A 22,199-nucleotide genomic window follows, 5' to 3' on the forward strand; every position below is an offset into this window, starting at 1 on the left:
CACACACACACACACACAAACACACGTGCATATAGCGAGAGAGACGGGGAGAAAGACAAACAGACAGACATTACATAGACAGAGAGAGAGAGAGAGAGAGAGAGAGAGAGAGAGAGAGAGAGAGAGAGAGAGAGAGAGAGAGAGAGATAGAGAGAGAAAGTCAGAGACAGCTTCCTAAATGCCATGAATAAATCAATAAAAGATAACCAACAGGTACGTTTCGAATTTATTTTATTACAATTCCCAATCCATTTCACCATATGCACCTTCCAAGCTGCACCACAACCTGCAAAAAACACCACCAAGTAAATATTTGTGTCAACATAGTTAAGAGCAGTTAGTTGAGAAATAAAGACATTGAGAGAGAAAAAATATAACGGAAAGATTGAGAAAAAGAAGGAACAGCCCTCCCCCTAATCTCTCTCACCATAACAATGTAGACAAGGACCTTTAAAGTCTTAGGTATGACACGGCCGGGGTTGAAACACACGACCTCCCGATCACGGGGCGGACGCCTTACCACTAGGCCAACCTAGGTCATCACCAGTAGCCTTTTCAGTTTTGTAAGAAATAAATTCATAAACACAATTCCCGCTCTGCACAGCAAGCGGCCAGCCTGTCAATTCTTGCTACGTGTCCAAGTGGAGGGCTAGTCCTGACCACTGTAAAGGCCTGGCCACTGTAAAGGCCTGACCCCTGTAAAGGCCTGACCACTGTAAAGGCCTGGCCACTGTAAAGGCCTGACCCCTGTAAAGACCTGACCACAGTAAAGGCCTGGCCACTGTAAAGGCCTGGCCACTTTAAAGGCCTGGCCACTGTAAAGGCCTGACCACTGTAAAGGCCTGAATGGCCACTGTAAAGGCCTGAATGGCCACTGTAAAGGCCTGACCACTGTAAAGGCCTGACCACTGTAAAGGCCTGACCACAGTAAAGGCCTGAATGGCCACTGTAAAGGCCTGACCACTGTAAAGGCCTGACCACAGTAAAGGCCTGACCACAGTAAAGGCCTGACCCCTGTAAAGGCCTGGCCACTGTAAAGGCCTGGCCACTGTAAAGGCCTGGCCACTGTAAAGGCCTCACCCCTATAAAAGCCTGACCACTGTAAAGGCCTGGCCACTGTAAAGGCCTGAATGGCCACTGTAAAGGCCTGACCACAGTAAAGGCCTGAATGGCCACTGTAAAGGCCTGACCACAGTAAAGGCCTGCATGGCCACTGTAAAGGCCTGAATGGCCACTGTAAAGGCCTGACCACTGTAAAGGCCTGACCACTGTAAAGGCCTGGCCAGATCTGAAATATCAGCTGTACCGTTTACACGAGAAGGAATGTGCTTTTAAACTTGTCCAGACACAACCGGAAACCATTTTGAAAATTCAGATTTCCGCGTGATAGGAATTTTCATCCCTGTCTCTTACAGGTCTCAAACGCTGAAGATACACCTCCCCCCCCCCCCAAAAAAAAAAAAAAAAAGAAAGAAAAAAAGAATACATTTAAAAAAAAGATTAAAAGAAATACAAATAAAAAAAAATCCCTTACCTTCACAATCACCGTCCAAGGAGCAGGGCCGCGGTCAAAGCTTCCTCCAAGTCGCCGCCACCACTGCTGCTGCTGTGGCTACCCACGGGCCAGGGAATCGGGATAACCTTACTCTTGCTGCACGAGCCGGAGGCCTCCGTGATCACGATCACTGTTTTGAACATACAGATTCCAATCAGTTTGCAAGGTTCAAGATTTCAATGTTTGTTCCTCAAATTAAAGGAACTTGTGGTACTGTTTTATATATATATATATACGATCACGGTTTTGAATATACAGATTCCCATCAGATTGCAAGGTTCAAGATGTTGAAATTTCATTCCTCAAATCAAGCGAATTTGTGTACTGTTTTGAGTATATAGGATCACTGTTTTGAATATACAGATTCCTATTTGCAAGTTTCAAGATTTTAGTGTTGTTCCTCAAATCAAGCCAACTTGTGGTAGGCCCCTACTGTTTTGATTAAATACGATCACGGTTTTGAATATACAGATTCCCATTTGCAAGTGTCAAGATTTTGATACATGTTTGTTCCTCAAATGAAGCAAACTTGTGGTACTGTTTTGAATATATACGATCACTGTTTTGAATAAACAGATATTTTAAAGTGCACTTAAAACGATTGAACTGAAACTCTGTATTGTAAAACAGGACCATCAACAAGCTTAAGTACAAACATAAGGGAAACTGAAAATCTTATAAAAATACAATCTGTAAAACAAAGGGAAGAAAGCACTCTAAATACAGACAACAAGAGTGTGAATTACGTTGAGCCAAGTCTCCTGGCAGACGACAGAATAGGAAATATTGAAATAAAACAAATGACTATATAAGCCTAACATCCTAATTATCGCTCTTTGTCTCATTTGATTATGATTCTCCATAAAAAAAAAAAAAATCAAATTCGCTTTTTGAGCAGATAGAGCGATCTCCCTTCAAAATAAGTCTTCTAACATCAGTTAACAACCAAAATGGAAGACAAAACATAAAGAAATAATGGAAAACGTTGTCTACTCACACAAAGCCATAACCACGAAAGCAAAAACGACGAAAATATTCCTCATCATGGTTGTTTGGCTACCTTCGCTGGTTTCTTTCGCTGTTTAGAATGTTGTAGAAGGAACAAGTGATGATTGAATTTTCTGGTGAAACTTTCCCCTTATATACGAGTCGTATATTTCACTACACGCCCAACCCCCACTGAGTGTTTTTCCTTTGTGGTCAAATGTGCGACTTAATTATAGTGCAAAGTACGGGCTGGTCACTTTTAGCGCGTTTAAGTGCAGTTGAATTGAAAGACGGACATCAAAGCAGACCCAAATACTTTAACCTCAGGGAGTCCTTGGTAAGCCTTTGACAAAATGACGTTTTGTTCCTTGTCTTTGTTGGATTGATTGATTGATTGTGTGTGTGTGTGTGTGTGAGTGAGTGAGTGTGTGTGTGTGTGTGTGTGTGAGTGAGTGAGTGAGTGTGTGTGTGTGTGTGTGTGAGTGTGTGTGTGTGTGTGTGTGTGTGTACATATGCGTGCTTGTGAGTGGTTTGTCAGTGTGTAGCCTAGATACGGGCATTGTGCCAGAGTACAATTTAAATCAGATTATGTACATTTTTTCAAGGTCGAAAAAATGCAGCAACTTGTGAAAATCCCAGAAGCGGAATGATGCAACTCAGTAAAAACCGATTTTCGGACAGCTCGGACATTACTTGTTGTTTTTGCAACTAGCTCTGTCCCAAACATTATTCTCTATGAGTACTTAACTGACCTGGTGTGTGTGTTGGTGTGTGTGTGTGTGTTTGTGCATGTGTGCTTGTTGTGAGCATTTGTCTGTTGTATGTGTTTGTTTGCGTGTTTTGACTGTGCACTGTGCTGCGCTGCGAAAAAATGTGATTCTTTGTATTTTATGCAAGCATGTATATGTGCTCTTTGATGAGTATTTTCCTTTTCATCTGAGACAAATTGTATTAGTTTTATATATCGTGTTGTGTTTTTGATTGAACTTGTAAATTGAACTTGTAAAGCGCTTCGAGCTGTGGAGAAGCGCTATATATAAATGTCCATTAGTAGTAGTAGTAGTAGTAGTAGTATTAGAACATTATTATTTTCAACTCAGTCTTGAATGTGAAGTCCCTAACGCACTTAAAGATTTGAAGGTAAAGTTATACTTGTCTTTGTGACCGACTACCACTTAATGAGAGAGATTATGTGGAGGGCTGTTTCTTCTTGGCTTTGACATTTTCTGTATTTATATTTGGTCTCTTCTTCTTTCTTGCGGTCTTTCAATCTTTCTAAATTGTTTTTAATGGTATCGATACACAAATCTATGTACTTGAGTGAGAGGAGAGAGAGAGAGAGAGAGAGAGAGAGAGAGAGAGAGAGAGAGAGAGAGAGAGAGAGAGAGAGAGAGAGAGAGAGAGAGAGAGAGAGAGAGAGAGAGAGAGAGAGAGAGGGAGAGAGTGTGAGTGTGTGTTAATGATATCGATACACAAATCTATGTACTTGAGTGAGAGGAGAGAGAGAGAGAGAGAGAGAGAGAGAGAGAGAGAGAGAGAGAGAGAGAGAGAGAGAGGGGGGAGAGAGAGAGAGAGAGAGAGAGAGAGAGAGAGAGAGAGAGAGAGAGAGAGTGTGAGTGTGAGTTAATGATATCGATACACAAATCTATGTACTTGAGTGAGAGGAGAGAGAGAGAGAGAGAGAGAGAGAGAGAGAGAGAGAGAGAGAGAGAGAGAGAGAGAGGAGAGAGAGTGTGAGTTAATGATATCGATACACAAATCTATTTACTTGAGAGAGAGAGAGAGAGAGAGAGAGAGAGAGAGAGAGAGAGAGAGAGAGAGAGAGAGAGAGAGAGAGAGAGAGAGAGAGTGTGTGTGTGTTAATGATATCGATACACAAATCTATTGAGAGAGAGAGAGAGAGAGAGAGAGAGAGAGAGAGAGAGAGAGAGAGAGAGAGAGAGAGAGTATGTGTGTGTGTGTGTGTGTGTGTGTGTGTGTGTGTGTCTCACAGTTCTCAACGATAACACAGATACATAATTCAGTCTCCAAAATTTAATCCATTTCATTTACATGGCTGTCACACATAAAACAGTATGTGTGTGTTCAAAAACAACCTTACAAAAGTAAATGTTTTAGTTTTAGGCTCTGTCATAACCAAATAACACATTTAGACAAATTTAAAAATTAAAACCCAGAGTATAACAGTAAAAAGTATGTACATTCTCTGTGGTGTGATTCGGTGGTAAAAGAACAAAGATGCGTTGTAAACAGCTCCAAATATACTGGCTACAGCCAAGCAGTATCCACAAGATGGGATGTAAAGGAATTGCTGCCTTTGAGATATAATCATATATATAATAGATAAGCAGTGGATACTCTTTGCTGCAAGTATAATTCAAACCTCATGGTAACCAAACAATAATGCATTGTGGTCCAACAAACGAAGAGGCTGCCGTGATCAAAAGAAACAGTAAAATCAAACAGGCCGAACAGTGTCACACAGGTACAACTACAGAACACAATAAAAACAAAAAGTGTGCAACATCAAATTTCGTCGTCGTCGTCGTGGAATTTTGGTGTAACTCTTTATTTGGTGTTTAACGTCGTTTTCAACCACGAAGGGTTATATCGCGACGGGGAAAGGGGGAAGATGGGATAGAGCCACTTGTCAATTGTTTCTTGTTCACAAAAGCACTAATCAAAAATTTGCTCCAGGGGCTTGCAACTAGTACAATATATTACCTTACTGGGAGAATGCAAGTTTCCAGTACAAAGGACTTAACATTTCTTACATACTGCTTGACTAAAATCTTTACAAAAATTGACAATATTCTATACAAGAAACACTTTACAAGGGTAAAAGGAGAAACAGAATCCGTTAGTTGCCTCTTACGACATGCTCAGTGGGGAGCATCAGGTAAATTCTTTCTCGTCCCAACCAATATGGGACTCCCCCTAGCCCGCGGGGGGTTTGGTGTAACTCCATTCCTGGCGAGTTTGATGTTTTTGTTCTTTGGACTACGTAAATCATTGTAATTCTCAATGAGAAGCATTCTCTAAAAATACGAAAGACAATACATGATTTAACATTCTGTTATTTTTCTATCCATACTAGGTACAAAAGTAAACACTATTTTATACAAAAAAGAAAAAGTTTAGGCCTTTTGCGGAAACAGCCGTCTAAAATGAGTTACGCCAAAATTCCATGACAACATTGGTTTCTAGTTCCAACATTGGGGCCCAAGGACTGTTATGCCGGGGTGGAAGTAGAGATAAGCGCCTACTTCCCAAGAAATGCTCCATATGGCTTCGTGTCTCCAAACACCTCTGACAGTCAAATCCAGCTCCTGGCCTTCAGGTGGCGGGCCCTGTCTTCGACTAACAGGAGAAGGGATGCAGGCGGGTCCCTGGCGCCTTAAAACCAGCTGCTTCGGGCAGATGGGGCTCGTCAACCTTGGATGGTCGCTCATCTAGGAGAAGGACAACTCCGATTTCAAAACCCGCACTGCCTTGTGTGCGCCTTGGGAAAGGCAAAGGCTACGAGAAGGAAAACTTCGACAACAAACCCGGGTAGAGTGGACTCAACAGCCCAGCAAGGCAGCTACTCTTGGGGAGGAGGCAACCCTGAGTAAGATTTACCTCAACCACCGAAGACGGAAGACAGCAGCCAACTTGGCGTGGGGAGAAAATCGGCTGTCTACGCTTCCACGATAATATACATCGAACGCAGAAGAAGAAGTTCCAACATTAACATACATGTGGATATATCAAATGAGTGTACCTCAGTTGTCTTCTCCAACAATACTGACACATTCATAATCCTAAATTACAACGCAGCTCTTGGAATGTAAGTTCTTATTCATTACAAATCATTAATCTCACTCATCAACATCATCCCCACTGCTTCTATTCCCATGTAATTTCTCACTAAACAAATGTTGCCACTTCCATTCGATGATTAGCATGTTCTCATGCATATATACATGACCCTCCACCACGAAATGAGTCGCATGTCACCTCGCGTGGTTCTGCGATATAAGTCCGGGGAGTGTCTGGTAACAGTGTGAGGGTCACCTTAGTCACAGGCTTATAACTCAAACAGTTTTCGCTTTTTTCTAAAACGGATTTCACCACTGGATAGAGCATAAAAAACTCTTTAGGAAAATGTAAAAATATGAAAATCATTAGCAATTAAACAATGGCGACTGCACGTGAGAGGGAACAATAAAGAGACCAAAAAGCAATGTACTCACGTTAAAATGACGAACACGAACGAATAACAGCGACGTTTCGACCTAAAGGTCTTCTTCAGGCACAAAAACACAAAAGTACACACACACAAAAAAGAAGAAGAAAGACGATAGAACAGATAAAGAGGAGAATAACTAACAAAACAACTGCACTGCACAAACCAACAAATGTCAAAGCCTTTTTGTGCAATGCAGTTGTTTTGTCAGTTATTCTCCTCTTTATCTGTTCTATCGTCTTTCTTCTTCTTTTTTGTGTGTGTACTTTTGTGTTTTTGTGCCTGAAGAAGACCCTTAGGTCGAAATGTCGCTGTTATTCGTTCCGTGTTCGTCATTTTAACATGAGTACATTGCTTTTTGGTCTTTTTATGAAAATCATGCAAAGGTGACATGCGACTCATTCCGTGGTGGAGGGTCACATATGAAAATATTAGCAGGTTTGTATGTATTCCAAGTTTGTGAAGGCTTGAAGTCATCTTGGTTTTTTTGGGTTTTTTTGCTTAACGCCCAGTCGACCACGAAGGGCCATATCAGGGCGGTGCTGCTTTGACATATAACGTGCGCCACACACAAGACAGAAGTCGCCGCACAGGCTTCATGTCTCACCCAGTCACATTGTTCTGACACCGGACCAACCAGTCCTAGCACTAACCCCATAATGCCAGACGCCAGGCGGAGCAGCCACTAGATTGCCAATTTTAAAGTCTTAGGTATGACCCGACCGGGGTTCGAACCCACGACCTCCCGATCACGGGGCGGACGCCTTACCACTAGGCCAACCGTGCCGGTTTGAAGTCATCTTAATCAACATCAAATAATATGAATTAAAAGTTAAGGCCCAGAAAAAAATCAGTATTCCCATTCCTTGACTGACCCTAACTTCTTTTGCTCCCGAGCCTGCAACTTTTCTTGACCCTTTAGCATTCTTTTTTATAATATAAAACTCGATTTTTCAGACTTTACAAGGGAAGTAACTCCTCTCCTACATCCATGGGACACAGCTGGCACAATGGGCGGTTCTGGTGAGGTTATGTCCCTTCTTTCTTTCGGCTGGTAACAGGCGGAACCTCGCGGCAAGATCACACGAGAAAGGAAAAAAACGTGCATTGGTCCCAAATAGCATGTCGCTTTGGTAACACTTCGTGTGTAAGTCGTGCATTTTATACGGTATAAAGACAATGGTAACAGGCGGAACCTCGCGGCAAGATCACAGGAGTTGTCTCGTGTTATCACCCCAGAAGCGCTCATTTTCAGCCAATGATAAGCCCAGTACACAATAGATTTTTATTTTTTTTTAAAGGTACCGTCCTACCAAACCTAATGTTTATTGCCCTGTCATCGGAAACAAACTTTTTGGGGGGGTAGCCTAATCTTTTAATTTTGGAAAGCACAGAAAGCTGTGACAGAAAACCTTCAAAAAGAAGTTGCCTCCCCAGTGATGAAACTCAACCCTCAAATTCCCACTACAGACCCCTCCTTCTTAATCTTACCACCCATTTTTCTGGACATTTTTAAGGTCATTAGTAGAAGGTTTGACTGTATACACCCCATGCCTTAGTGCAAAAGTAAAACTCAACCCAGCACCTTCACATTACTGAGGTTTTATCAACATAACCTAACGATAAACCGGCACGGTTGGCCTAGTGGTAAGGCGTCCGCCCCGTGATCGGGAGGTCGTGGGTTTGAACCCCGGCCGGGTCATACCTAAGACTTTAAAATTGACAATCTAGTGGCTGCTCCGCCTGGCGTCTGGCATTATGGGGTTAGTGCTAGGACTGGTTGGTCCGGTGTCAGAATAATGTGACTGGGTGAGACATGAAGCCTGTGCTGCGACTTCTGTCTTGTGTGTGGCGCACGTTATAATTATGTCAAAGCAGCACCGCCCTGATATGGCCCTTCGTGGTCGGCTGGGCGTTAAGCAAACAAACAAACAAACCTAACGATACTCGCCAGCAACGTAACTGTGTACAGGGGCGGAGCAGTTAAGCCAGAGGGGGGGGGGGGGGAGGGGGGGTTACAACCTGGGGTCCAGGGGTAGACCCCTTGTGGGGTACATGGGCAAGGCCCCGTTGGGGGGTCTGGGGGGCAAAGCTGAAGAGTTTCAGCTATTTTATGAAAAATGTATGGCTTATCCTTGATTTTAAACATGATCAACTGGTGTCAGCAGCCACTCATTATTTCTTTTAAAAGTTAGTATTTTTTTTTTTTTTTTTTTTTACAGCCGGGGGGGAAAAATGTATCAAAAAATGTATCAACAAGTTTTCAGTTCTGGGATGTCACTCATCATTGATCAAGAAAACAAATCGAGAGTTGCTTCTGTCCTTTTTTTGGGTATAACAGTCTTCTTTTTTCTGAGAGAAGAACTTTGATAGATTTGGAGCAAATGATGCAGAACCCCGTACCAGTCAAATCAATCTTCTTCAGCCAAGTTTGATGCTCTGTGCTTGTGTCATTCTTCTCTGCTAGCCATTCCCACTTTCACTTGTTTTTTATACCCGCCTCCAGTTTCTCAAGCTTAGAGTGATCGTCATCTTCACTGATGTACGGCATGTTGAAGCGAAATTTGCAACGGTTTTCACAACAAACTTTCTCGCATCGACAAATTGCATACACCTAGAAAAATGGCGGCTTTAGCAATGCCCAGATACTCTCCTCCCGCCAAAAGAGCTTCAAAACTCGGATCGGAATCTCTGGTCAAAATTCAACCGAGCGAAACGAACCACGATTTTTTTCTCTGAATTTTTGTTTTTTCGCAACAAAATTGAAAACCCGGAATTTTCGGCTGTGGACATTTAAAAAAAAACGGAATTCCGGCACCTTGCCGGAAGAGTGGCAACCATGATAATGCATATCCTTGTTTCACTTTCAGCCTTAAGATTACAAACTGGTTAAACATGAATATGTTTCAATAACAATCAGGAAAAACCAAACAATAATCAAAAATAAATGTACAAGAGTTTTCTTGGTAAAAACCAGCTACAAAGCGATACGTTTCATCAATCTACTATGGCAGCAACAGATATTTCAACTTCGCAGAAAATGTATAGAAATAACAGAAACTACAACTTAATACATCAGTTATTCGAGCTATACATCTAATCTTGTCTGTAAATGCTCATATTTCTCAACACTTCTGCACAAAATACACAAGCTGACATTTTGGTTGACATGTCATTTCAGCAAAAAAATCTTTCAAGTTTAACATCTTGCCTGCAAAATCTCATACGTATCTACACTTCTGCACAAAATACACAAGCTGACATTTTGGTTGACATGTCATTTCAGCAAGAAGTCTGCCACGTCACACCTCTTGTCGGTGCGTGAAGCTTTCTTGTGGCAACCTATTTGTACCAGCTTCAGGTTTTCCCGAGTGAAGAGGAGTCGGTATGCCTCTTTCCAGTTCATGTTGGCGTATTTGGGCTTCTTGCGGGCAGCTTCCAGCAGGGTTGGGATTACTTCCCTTGATTTTTCAATTCTGCACAGTGAAAAAAAAGACCTTCCCCTTTAAAGATCTGGCTTTTTTCAGATGTGTTGATAATAAAATCTGTATACAGTAGTCCCTTCCATTTCCGGCCCTTTCGTGGGCGTGAACCTGCCCGGAGCGGCCAGCTTTCCCATGACTAATAAGTTTTCCTTCTATAATTGACTCTTAATGGCCGTTAACCTGTGTGACGCGGTCAACGGTCACTGATTTTTGCCCTAAGGTGCCCCTCTTACTCGACAGGAGCGGCAACTTAACGGCCACTTGTCACTTTCGCGGGCGAGCGCCTGTGGCTCTCCCCGCCCACCCACCTCCCACCTGCTATCTGGCCGTTAGAAATCAGCACCTGTCCACTTTCTATAACTGTTAACACATGTATCGCCTGTTAATAAAGCTGACGAGTCAAACTCAAGATTGTTTTTGTTTACATTGGAGTGTGTGTGTTGTGTGCACAGACGGCACAGCACGAGCAGACGACATGAATACTTACGCATGCGCAAACTGTAAATACAGACATGCGCATACATGTACATTTACGGCAGTCACTTCCGGATCGATCACAGCTGATGTGAGTTTGAAACACTTGTTTATCTGACACTCAAATACATATATATAATAATCCAAACAACACACATAGAAACATACGAAACAATAGCTTAGCCAGGACGATCGAGTTAAACACGCAAATAATTAAGATGTATAAACGAAAGCAAAACTAACAGAGACAATGAATCGGCGGCTCGTGGATGATCGCTTTCTTTTCTTCATGAAAACTTGATCGTGTTTTTGGGTTTTTTTTGGAGGAGGAGGGGGCCTGTAATGAACGGCCACCTGATATTTGCGGTCACCTTTGCAATGACTAATGGGTGACCGGATATGGCAGGTACTACTGTAGCTACCTTAAAGGTACTGAACTTGTCAAATCGAGGTGCACGGAGCCCCTGGGGCTTTTAGTCATATCTCAGGCAGCTATCCGTTGAAAGAACTACCAAGTTTAAATGACTTGCACCCAAAGAGTGAAGAACTGCGATTTTTTTACGAATTAATTTCGTACTCGGACCCGGCTGGTCTTGGCCTATTTTTGGATCTAAATTTAGATCAGGTAGATCACCACATCATGCACAAAAAGACACGTCACTAGCAAACTATGTCAGACGTCATCATAAGTTTGTGTAAAACAAAATGGAGGCCGGAATCACTCAGTTGAATCGAACTCCGACCAAACACCACGTAATAACTAGGTTAATTTATGCACTCGCATGAACAAGAAACTGTCGAGCTTCACAGATGTCGTCGTTGGGTAGTTTTGGGTTTGTTTTACTACCATAGGAGGATTTTTGAACTGTAAATGCACTCAGCTGCAACCAAAACCGCAAAACGAAGGCTGTGAGCTGCACTGTGCCTTTAAGACTCCCTCCCTTTTAAGAACCGATTTTCTGAGGATTTTGTAGGACTTAAAAGACTGTAAAACCGCAGGTACCTGGAGTGATTCTGGCCTTACGGTCTGTATAAAACAAAGAATACAAAGCAGCACAGCCGTCTACAGAACACAAAAAAACAGCCCTCCTCTTGCTAAATGAAGAAGCAATCCATAGTGTTGTGTTTAAACAGGCACAGTTGTCCACAAGCATTCATTCCAACCTGTCTTTAACCAAGCTTGAGAGAAGAAAAAAAAAAAAAAAAAAAAAAAATCTGGATTTCTCTGTCAAGTCCCCGATTTTGAAATAGTAACTCAAATTTGAAGCAAATTCTACAAAAACAAAAGCAGACTTTATATGTGACCCTCCACCACGGAATGAGTCGCATGTCACCTCGCACGGTTCTGCGCTAGGCTTAATATAAGTCCGAGGGGTGTCTGGAAACAGTGTGAGGGTCACCTTGGTCACAGGCTTATAAGTCGAAAAGTTTTTGCTCTTTTCTAAAACAGGTTTCACCACTGGATAGAGCATAAAAAACTCTTTAGGAAAATGTACAAATATGAAAATCATGCAAAGGTGACAATATGCGACTCATTCCATGGTGGAGGGTCACATATATATCCAAAGGAAGCTAAGCATGCATACTGTTATAACCATGTTTATTGTCACTGTTGCTGTTATTCAAAAATTGTTTTCTTTCGTATGCTAAATGCCCCATCAAGCAAATATAAAAAAAAATAGTCTGTTTACGGTATCCCGACCGACCCTATTTTTTCACGCGACACTAGACTTTTTTGGGGCATTTGGGGAAATAAAAAAATAAAAAAAAGGTCTGTTTTTTGGCAAAATAACTTAAAAATATGGGGTTTTTTGAAGAAAAGAAAAAAAAGAAAAAAAACCCCCGACCTACCGACCCTATTTTTTTTAGCCTATGTTACTGTAAACAGACTATTTTTTTGTGTGGCCTAAAGCAATTGTGTGATTTTTCCCATGGAACAGGATATAATCCCCCAAAAGAAACTACACCTCTCAACTTACACATGATCAAGATTCCACAGCCCAAACAACTGCCGGTATCCGCGAGAAGCATATGGGTTGATGGTGTGAAGTTTGTCGCATGTGTCGCGGTCGAAGGGACCCTCGCACTTGAACCATCCCTTCTTGTCACAAAGCCGCTGCTTAGCCGCAGCGTTCCGGTCAAAGTAGCTGCCATGGAAGTCGTTGGACTTGAGAGCGGTGTGGATCTCTTCCAGCAGATCCAGTAGTAGGGATTTTGTGGCTGGATCCGCTTCTTTTTGTATTTGCTCCTTGGCCTGCAGATGGGCAGAAATCATAATAATAATAAATCACTTTTCTATAGCACTGTCTCGAAACTAACGCGATAGTCGGACGGAGTTGCGCCCCTGGAACGGCAGGTAGTTCCGGTTTGTGTTTGCAAAATGGAACCGCATAACAATCCGCCCTTCAACGTCTTTAACCGCGTAGTTTGAACAGCAGACACATTAACGTTTCCCTCCACCACTAATCTTCTCTCGTTCAGCCATTTTGGACATAAACAAAAAACCGGAGCTACCCTCCGACAGCGCCGCGGGCTATGTCAGGGACGGACAACTCTTTATCACTTTTGTTTTGAGACAATGCTATAGCGCAAGTCCTGATTCACAGCTCCAAGCGCTTTGCAATTCCAATGAACACACACACACACACACACACACACACACACACACACACACACACACCAACATAATTATATACGGTGGAACCACCATTTTAACTTAAGACCCCCAATTCAAGACTTATTTCTTTTTAAGACCTTAATTTTACAGATTTTCTGTTCATAGTCTCTGTAAATTTACCCCCATTTTAAGACTTCCTCCTTTTAAAATCCTGAATAGGACGGGGAGGTAGCTCAGTCGGTAGCGCGCTGGATTTGTATCCAGTTGGCCGCTGTCAGCGTGAGTTCGTCCCCACGTTCGGCGAGAGATTTATTTCTCAGTCAACTTTGTGTGCAGACTCTCCTCGGTGTCCGAACACCCCCGTGTGTACACGCAAGCACAAGACCAAGTGCGCACGAAAAAGATCCTGTAATCCATGTCAGAGTTCTGTGGGTTATAGAAACACGAACATACCCAGCATGCTTCCTCCAAAAGCGGCGTATGGCTGCCTAAATGGCGGGGTAAAAACGGTCATACACGTAAAATTCCACTCGTGCAAAACACGAGTGTACGTGGGAGTTTCAGCCCATGAACGCAGAAGAAGAAGAAACAAGAAGGGCAAAGCCCATACGACTCACATGCTTTACACATTTTTCCTACCAAAATACATGTGACCTTGACCCAAGGTCAAGGTCATCCAAGGTCGTGCAACACAAAGCTGTTAATTCAAGACATAGGAAGTACAATGGTGCTTATTGGCTCTTTCTACCATGAGATATGGTCACTTTTAGTGGTTCACTACCTTATTTTGGTCACATTTCATAAGGGTCAAAGTGACCTTGACCTTGATCATATGTGACCAAATGTGTCTCATGATGAAAGCATAACATGTGCCCCACATAATTTTTAAGTTTGAAACAGTTATCTTCCATAGTTCAGGGTCAAGGTCACTTCAAAATATGTATACAATCCAACTTTGAAGAGCTCCTGTGACCTTGACCTTGAAGCAAGGTAAACCAAACTGGTATCAAAAGATGGGGCTTACTTTGCCCTATATATCATATATAGGTGAGGTATTGAATCTCAAAAACTTCAGAGAAAATGGGAAAAATGTGAAAAATAGCTGTTTTTTAGGCAACATTTATGGCCCCTGCGACCTTGACCTTGAAGCAAGGTCAAGATGCTATGTATGTTTTTTGGGGCCTTGTCATCATACACCATCTTGCCAAATTTGGTACTGATAGACTGAATAGTGTCCAAGAAATATCCAACGTTAAAGTTTTCCGGACGTCCGGACGGACGGACGGACGGACGACTCGGGTGAGTACATAGACTCACTTTTGCTTCGCATGTGAGTCAAAAACCTGAATTTCTTAGATTTGTGGAGGTCTTAAGAGGGGGGTTCCACTGTACATATTTCAATGTCACACAATGGGACCCTATTTTAACTCATTGTCTCCCAGGTACGGATATATCCGTACCCACTCATATGGCTCTTTCTGACACAGTCACTTCAGTCGCTTCCTGTAACGTCCATTTAACGCCTGCATTCCAGCGTTGTTGATGCACAATTTCTACACAGTTACAACAAGTCTGAGTGACCTTGCTACAGCACAGCTGGTCTCGGCTAAACAAAACAACATAGGTGGGGTAGAAAGTGATAAGACCTAAAAAAAAAACCACAGTACAATGGAGTCTTGAAAGGAGTGGGGAGTATCCCTTGAATTTAGACAGATTTTTCCTGGTTACAATGTTGTTGTAATGTAAACCTTTTATACATGTGCTAATAAGTGCCTCAATTAAAACATAACAAATGCATGAACTGATGAAGACCAGACTGTGCAAGCTTAATTACTTTCTTGCACTCACACACAAAGAATTTAAGACTCTGTGAGAAGATGGCCCTGGTGATGTAATGAAGCCAAGCATTCTGATAGGAGTAATTTTTGTTTGTTTACAATTTTGTCTCTATATTAACAATGAATTCACATACAAAAGGTTGTGCTAGCCAATGCAGTGCCATCTTTGTCAGAAATGTGGGAAATGCTTACGGTGACATAGTAGCTGCGGATTCTTTGCTGGGCTGAATTCCTCATCACTTCACTCTTTGTCTTGTACTTCTTGCTCAGCCCTGAAACACAATACATTGTTTGTTCGTTCATGGGCTGAAACTCCCACGGCTTTTACGTGTATGACCGTTTTTACCCCACCATTTAGGCAGCCATACGCCGCTTTCGGAGGAAGCATGCTGGGTATTTTCGTGTTTCTATAACCCACCGAACTCTGACATGGATTACAGGATCTTTTTCGTACGCACTTGGTCTTGTGCTTGCGTGTACACACGGGGGTGTTCGGACACCGAGGAGAGTCTGCACACAAAGTTGACTCTGAGAAATAAATCTCTCGCCGAACGTGGGGACGAACTCACGGTGACAGCGGCCAACGGGATACAAATCCAGCGCGCTACCGACTGAGCTACATCCCCGCCCCAAACACAATACATGTATTTGATCTTTTATTCAAACTGTCATTCCATTTGCAATAAAAGTTGTGAGAAACAGGTACACAAATTTCAACTCTTTTGAAGCAAGCACGAGGCCAGCCCCCCCCTCCCCCCCCACCTATTTCTCATTCTTCCAACCTGTAACATGTTTATTGTTAACATTTGTTCCCTACACCAAACTTCCATTCCTTACAGAAGCACAAGTCCACCTGGAAAACTATTATGAGTAGCGCTGAGCATTTTGCGATTTCTTCACCAGTATTTTGACACTTCTTCTGCATTCCCCAGACCTGGGAACCCCTGTTTTGTACTTATTTTCTCAAACAAACTTGGCGTATATTCAGAAAAATGAGTGTACTCCACACTCAAGCTTACAAAATATCGTATGGGTTCCCAGGGGTGATTCCCCGCCATGCTTTTTAACTTATTTTTGGGGTGGGGTAGAAGTGCAGAGCCAGCCGTGACTTTGCCATTCTCCAAAGTTTATCGTGGGAGTCCACTGCACTTGGTCATGTCTGGCGTCTCAGGTCGTGAAAGGTGCGGCAGAACTGCAGGATTTTCATTGGAAAACCAAAATACAGTGGAGCCCACCTTTAAAGACCCTCCCCCCCCCCCCCACCTCCCTGATTTAACTCCCTCCTTTTTAAGACCTTCATTTTCAGATTTTCTGCTCAAAACCTCAATTTACCTCCATTTTAAGACTCCCACCTTTTTAAGACCCGTGGTTTTCAAATTTTTGGAGGTCTTCAAAGGGGGGTTCCACTGTACCAGGCACTTCCGGTTAACACTAACACTGTAAAGTCATTAGATTCTACTGACCGTCAAACCAGTCTTCATTCTCATAGCGTTCCTCGGACTCGATGTCCATCTCCAGCATGTCCAGGTACTGCGACATGACGCTGATTTTCTCCGGTGCATTTTCATCCACCATCAGGTCTCGGATCTGATCCGCCAGTTCTGAGCGCCGCGCTGTGCCGTGCAGATTGTTCAACGCTTCGAAGATCAGGTCTCCAGCTGAAAGGCAAAGAGAAAGTGTCAGTTGAAACCGGTCCTTGCCTTTAAATAACAGGATAACAAATTTACCTATCCTATTCCTAAAAAAAAAATCCTGGAAAATAAACACGAGAAGAAAAAGAAAGACAAGAAGAAGAAGAAACCCTCGTAAACAATCCATTTTCATCCCTAATATTGTCACATCAGCACCACTGAAATGCTTATGAGACTTATAATTCTGCTTGAGAGTAAGTTAAGTTAGTTGTGGGAAAAAACACTGCAAGAATTTTCTTTAAATCAAATTTACAGATCTATACATGTCTAAGAAATGCCAAAAGAAATGCTAAGTTGTCTGAATTATAATTGAGCTTTAACTTCTACACAGATCTATGCATCCTTGCTTCCATCCTTTTAGTTGGATACAGCCATAAAAAAACAGTATAGTTGAATAATAATTCTTGAAGTACAGAGTACAAAAGGTGAAATAAATGATAAAAAAAAAAACCACACACACACCAAAACTGAAGTCTATGCAACTTGATGACGTACATGACAAACAATGTCCAATTGACAATGGTGATGGTAATACATACCCCCCTTCCATATTTCTCCCTCTATCAGGAAGATAAAGACGGTCTGAGAGGGCAGTTTCTTGAAGAAAGACTCTGAGTCGACAACTGTTCCATCATCTTCGATCACCACTGTCACCTCTTCGTCTTCAGGGATCTGATGCAAACATTCATTAATTAAACATGGATGATTAAATTTAAAGGTTTTCTTGGCACAAACTGCAGTGTACACCATTCTTGTCACAATGTCACTTTGTTCCCCCTAGTCATTTCATCAAACTACATAGGTTCAATAATTTTTTGCACAATGATCTGTGATCAAAGTTCTGAAACAAATACCTGATGAGAAGTAAATGGTACACCATGGCAGCCAAGCCCCTCTAAGAAAACACACATTAAGTTTGGCCAGGTATTGGAGCGCTGACTAGCTTCTGGCCCCATTACCAGTGCCACTTGATCTCGCATTCCACCCCCTGCCTGGCATTCCATCACCGTGCTTGCAGCGCGCGAGAATTAATCCCTCTTTGTTCCTACTAGTGCAGTGGTTTTTTTTGTGCTGTTTTGGATTACTTGTATGTGCTGTGTCATAGTTGTTCAAGTGTTGCGGTTTGTGGCATTGTTTTTTTGTATACCCATTTTACACACAAGAGAAGTAATTAAAGCCGATTCACTTTTATATCAGGCATTAAAACGATGTTGAACTTGGTGGGTTCTCCGGGCTTTAATGTGTGTGCTTTTCTCAATGCCAAGATGATGTGCAAGATGGAAAATGCAGCGGATATGTTTCTAGCCGTAGCAAGCAATTTAAGGTTGGTGAGTCCAACTTTTTACTACGATCTCTCGATAGTATGAATGTGTGTGCTTCTCAGTGTCACTGCCAGGATCTATTTTTGCATGAGCACGGACCTTCAAAAATTGTTAAAAATAGATGTCCGCGAAACGAGTCAGCGTAGTTCAGTTCAGCCTGACACCACGCGGGCGCTATTCTCATACTCGCAGTGGGCGCTGTTATATCAGGCAGGCGTGTCCGCTTATCTGTGCTCGCGGCAGCGTTGGCCAAGTTGACCTACAAAACCAAAAGTTCGGCTTCGTGCTGCCGTGACACCCTACTGTACAGTCTGCTTCAGTGCTGCATTTCTTAGAATATATTCATCCCCTTGACACTAACAGTAACAACACTTTTCTTTACTGGTAGTGGAATTAATTCTATAAGGTGTAGAAACTTTGAATGTGTGTCATCACTGATTGCAACTCGGTTATAAATTATACCTTGGTGTAAATGCAATTTACAAGTTCTGCTGTAAAATTAAAAGTTCCATTCAGTGATTCATGAGGCCTAAAAAAAAAAATAGGTGTGGTTACGGTAACCCGACCTACCCTATTTTTAGGGGCCGACCCTATAACTTTTTATTACATTTGTCACAACAACAAAAAACACACAAGAAAACGAGTGCAGAAAACGCATTGAAAGCGAAAGCGCCGGAGTCGCACCCTTATTTCCCTGTCAAGTAGGTTTAATTTGTACACATTAGAAAAAAAAGTTAAAAAAAAAAAGTGATTGCCTACCTTCCTACCCTATTTTTTGGGCTATGTTACCGTAACCACACCTATTCTTTTTTTGGCCTAATAAGATACACATTTAGTTAGTGAGTCACACTCAGTGTACACGTTACAGTTATACTTCAAGTCTACTTTAAGTGTGTGGTCAAACCTACCTCCATTTTTAATTTTATGGAAATTAGTTTTCATGAAATATTGTTCATATTAGTCTTAATCTTTCCAAGCCCTAGACAAGTAAATATGTAACACAGAAACACTTACTGCAAGCCCAACACACAAACACTGAAACAGTGCCTCACACTCACACAAAGTGACACAGACTGACAAACACACACAAATACTATTATTACTAATAGTGAGTCCTGACAGTGTCACAAAAACAGGCACACAGTCACAATGACATTCTATTAACACACACAGTGACACACACAAACACACACATTGACAAAGAAAGCCATCAGCATGGAGAACTCTCATGTATTATCCCTTGATTAATATCATCATTCTTAAAACTGTCCTTCACTAGGCCTTACATGTAACTTATCACGACCTTTTGTGACAAGATCTTGCAGAGATTTCGCCGTCAACCCGACTCGCTTCTCTCTCGAGCAGTTCTGTACCTTGTATGCCCTCATGCCGCTGCTAAATAGTGACATAAATCTATTCAACATTTTTCGTACGTCATTGTCGTCTCTTAACAACGAAACATGATACACTGCGATCACTTCCGACTTTTCTTTTGAAAGAGTGCCGCCATTTTGTGTGCGGACCTCAGCTGCGTACAGTGTGTGGATCATGCCGTTTGGGAATGAAGCCGTTTCAGGTTTATACACAGGCACATGAACGCAGTTTTCGCAGAGTCTCAAGCAAAGGTTTTCATATTCAGTCGCTTGTCATCATTTAAGTAATACTATATGGTGCATCTGGATCTGAATTTGAGACCCCAAGATACACAAACTGAGTGCATTATTTACGCCACACGTAGGGGAAGGGCTCCTAATATGGACCGGCTCCTAATATGGACCACCTTCTGTTCTGACAAACTAACGGCGCTAGAGCGCTCAAAAAAGTTGTATTCGCTGTATTCGCCCTCACTGGATAACTTGCACATGTCAAAACAGAGGGCTGGTCCCCGCAGTACCCCCTGAGAAATTCATCCAGCAACAAAAATCAAAAAGACAAGTGAAACAACGAGTGAACAAAGACTTTACATCATCAGCCACAGTCAGAAATATCACAAGAAACAACGAGTGAACAAAGACTTTACATCATCAGCCACAGTCAGAAATATCACAAGAAACAACGAGTGAACAAAGACTTTACATCATCAGCCACAGTCAGAAATATCACAAGAAACAACAGCCAGTGCTTTACTGTGGAGTGTACTAAAACACCAGTGTACAAGTACTCTTTTTTCACAAGAACAGTTATTGACTGGAACAACCTTGATGACAACACGATCCAGTCGTCAACGGTCAACGAATTCAGAGGAAAACTGCCAACCGCTGACTAAAACACCAAGTGCTCTCCCCAAATTCCGCCAACGTATATTCCCAAGCTTGGGACCTGTTGGCGTAACATATCAAGATCAAGAAGAACAGTTGCAGAAACAGAAATCTCAAAACCGTTAGGCTTTGTCTCTTTTTATATTTAGTCAAGTTTTGACTAAATATTTTAACATCGAGGGGGAATCGAAACGAGGGTCGTGGTGTATGTGCGTGTGTGTGTCTGTCTGTCTGTGTGTGTGTGTGTGTGTGTAGAGCGATTCAGACTAAACTACTGGACCGATCTTTATGAAATTTGACATGAGAGTTCCTGGGTATGAAATCCCCGAACGTTTTTTTCATTTTTTTGATAAATGTCTTTGATGACGTCATATCCGGCTTTTCGTGAAAGTTGAGGCGGCACTGTCACGCCCTCATTTTTCAACCAAATTGGTTGAAATTTTGGTCAAGTAATCTTCGACGAAGCCCGGACTTCGGTATTGCATTTCAGCTTGGTGGCTTAAAAATTATTATTAACGACTTTGGTCATTAAAAATCGGAAAATTGTAAAAAAAAAATAAATTTATAAAACGATCCAAATTTACGTTCATCTTATTCTCCATCATTTTCTGATTCCAAAAACTAATAAATATGTTATATTTGGATTAAAAACAAGCTCTGAAAATTAAAGATATAAAAATTATGATCAAAATTAAATTTTCGAAATCAATTTAAAAACACTTTCATCTTATTCCTTGTTGGTTCCTGATTCCAAAAACATATAGATATGATATGTTTGGATTAAAAACACGCTCAGAAAGTTAAAACGAAGAGAGGTACAGTAAAGCGTGCTATGAAGCACAGCGCAACCGCTACCGCGCCAAACAGGCTCGTCACTTTCACTGCCTTTTGCACTAGCGGCGGACTACGTTCAGTTTCATTCTGTGAGTTCCACAGCTTGACTAAATGTAGTAATTTCGCCTTACGCGACTTGTTTTCACTTTTGGCAGCGTTCACTCTAAATTTGCCGCCTAAAACGGACTCGTTTTTGTCCACAGCCAAAGCTTTTATCACACAAAAATTGCTATATATGACAGCTATAACCGTATTTGTTACATTTTAGCAGTGTTGACCCCGAGTTTCTACTGCAAACAAAAACTAATAGCAAAATCTCAAAGTATGTGCGAGTTCCCTAATATGGACCACCTTCAACAAATCGAAGAAAATAAAATCTAAAGGCTATTTTCATTAATTCATTAAGAAGCTTGCTGGAAGTAACCTATAACTAGCCCTCGAGATTTAAAAAAAAATGCAACAAAAAGTCTTCTTTTCGTGGAAGTTGATAATTTCACTTATTTTCACTCTGTTTTTGATAAGCTTCTTTAGTTTCCTGTTGTGCTTCAAATAATGCTCTCATCAACCCGAAACAGATAAATCTAGAGCATATTTTAATTAGGCTGACTTTTGTACACTAAGTTGTATCATGTTATTTGAAGTATAGGGGGCTTTTTACAGTGATTCGTGAAGGCCACTTCACTGGTCCATATTAGGCGCCCAGGCTCCTAATATGGACCCTTTGTGATTTTTTCTGTATTTAATTTTTGCTGAATATCTATCAAAGCTATTTCACTCTAATTTGGCCTAACGGTTAACCTAAGAGAGAAAGACTACCAAACACAAAATGAAACTTCTTCGCAAGAAAACAAGCTAGTTATCAGCATGAAACAAAAAGGGGTCCATATTAGGAGCCCTTCCCCTACTAATC

The 22,199-nt window shown here is 41.8% G+C and overlaps 1 protein-coding gene and 1 long non-coding RNA gene across 2 annotated transcripts; both read right to left on the reverse strand.

Annotated features, from left to right (window-relative positions):
- Positions 1 to 214: 214 nt before the first annotated feature.
- Positions 215 to 2,709, reverse strand: LOC138979249 (uncharacterized). The gene is made up of 3 exons (XR_011459955.1): positions 2,553 to 2,709; positions 1,535 to 1,685; positions 215 to 286 (listed from the first exon to the last, which is right to left on the reverse strand). It is a non-coding gene; the product is annotated as an uncharacterized lncRNA (long non-coding RNA).
- A 6,067-nt stretch (positions 2,710 to 8,776) lies between these two features.
- Positions 8,777 to 19,724, reverse strand: LOC138978802 (DNA fragmentation factor subunit beta-like). The gene is made up of 6 exons (XM_070351589.1): positions 19,484 to 19,724; positions 17,415 to 17,547; positions 16,648 to 16,842; positions 15,377 to 15,456; positions 12,709 to 12,983; positions 8,777 to 10,246 (listed from the first exon to the last, which is right to left on the reverse strand). Exons 1-6 carry the CDS (start codon positions 19,619 to 19,621, stop codon positions 10,048 to 10,050), a joined length of 1,020 nt encoding a protein of 339 aa, XP_070207690.1. The 5' UTR covers positions 19,622 to 19,724; the 3' UTR covers positions 8,777 to 10,047.
- Between the last annotated feature and the right edge of the window lie 2,475 nt (positions 19,725 to 22,199).

The sequence above is a fragment of the Littorina saxatilis genome, linkage group LG10, assembly GCF_037325665.1.
Source record: "Littorina saxatilis isolate snail1 linkage group LG10, US_GU_Lsax_2.0, whole genome shotgun sequence".
Classification (NCBI taxonomy): domain Eukaryota; kingdom Metazoa; phylum Mollusca; class Gastropoda; order Littorinimorpha; family Littorinidae; genus Littorina; species Littorina saxatilis.

Excerpts from the sequence above, each read along its gene's own strand:
- LOC138978802 (XM_070351589.1), bottom strand. The coding sequence starts at position 19,621 with ATGTTGAATAGATTTATGTCACTATTTAGCAGCGGCATGAGGGCATAC. Across the intron at positions 16,843-17,414 it reads GGGAGAAATATGGAAGGGGG|CTGGAGACCTGATCTTCGAA; the intron begins GTATGTATTACC and ends TTTGCCTTTCAG. Across the intron at positions 15,457-16,647 it reads GAATGAAGACTGGTTTGACG|GGCTGAGCAAGAAGTACAAG; the intron begins GTCAGTAGAATC and ends ATTGTGTTTCAG.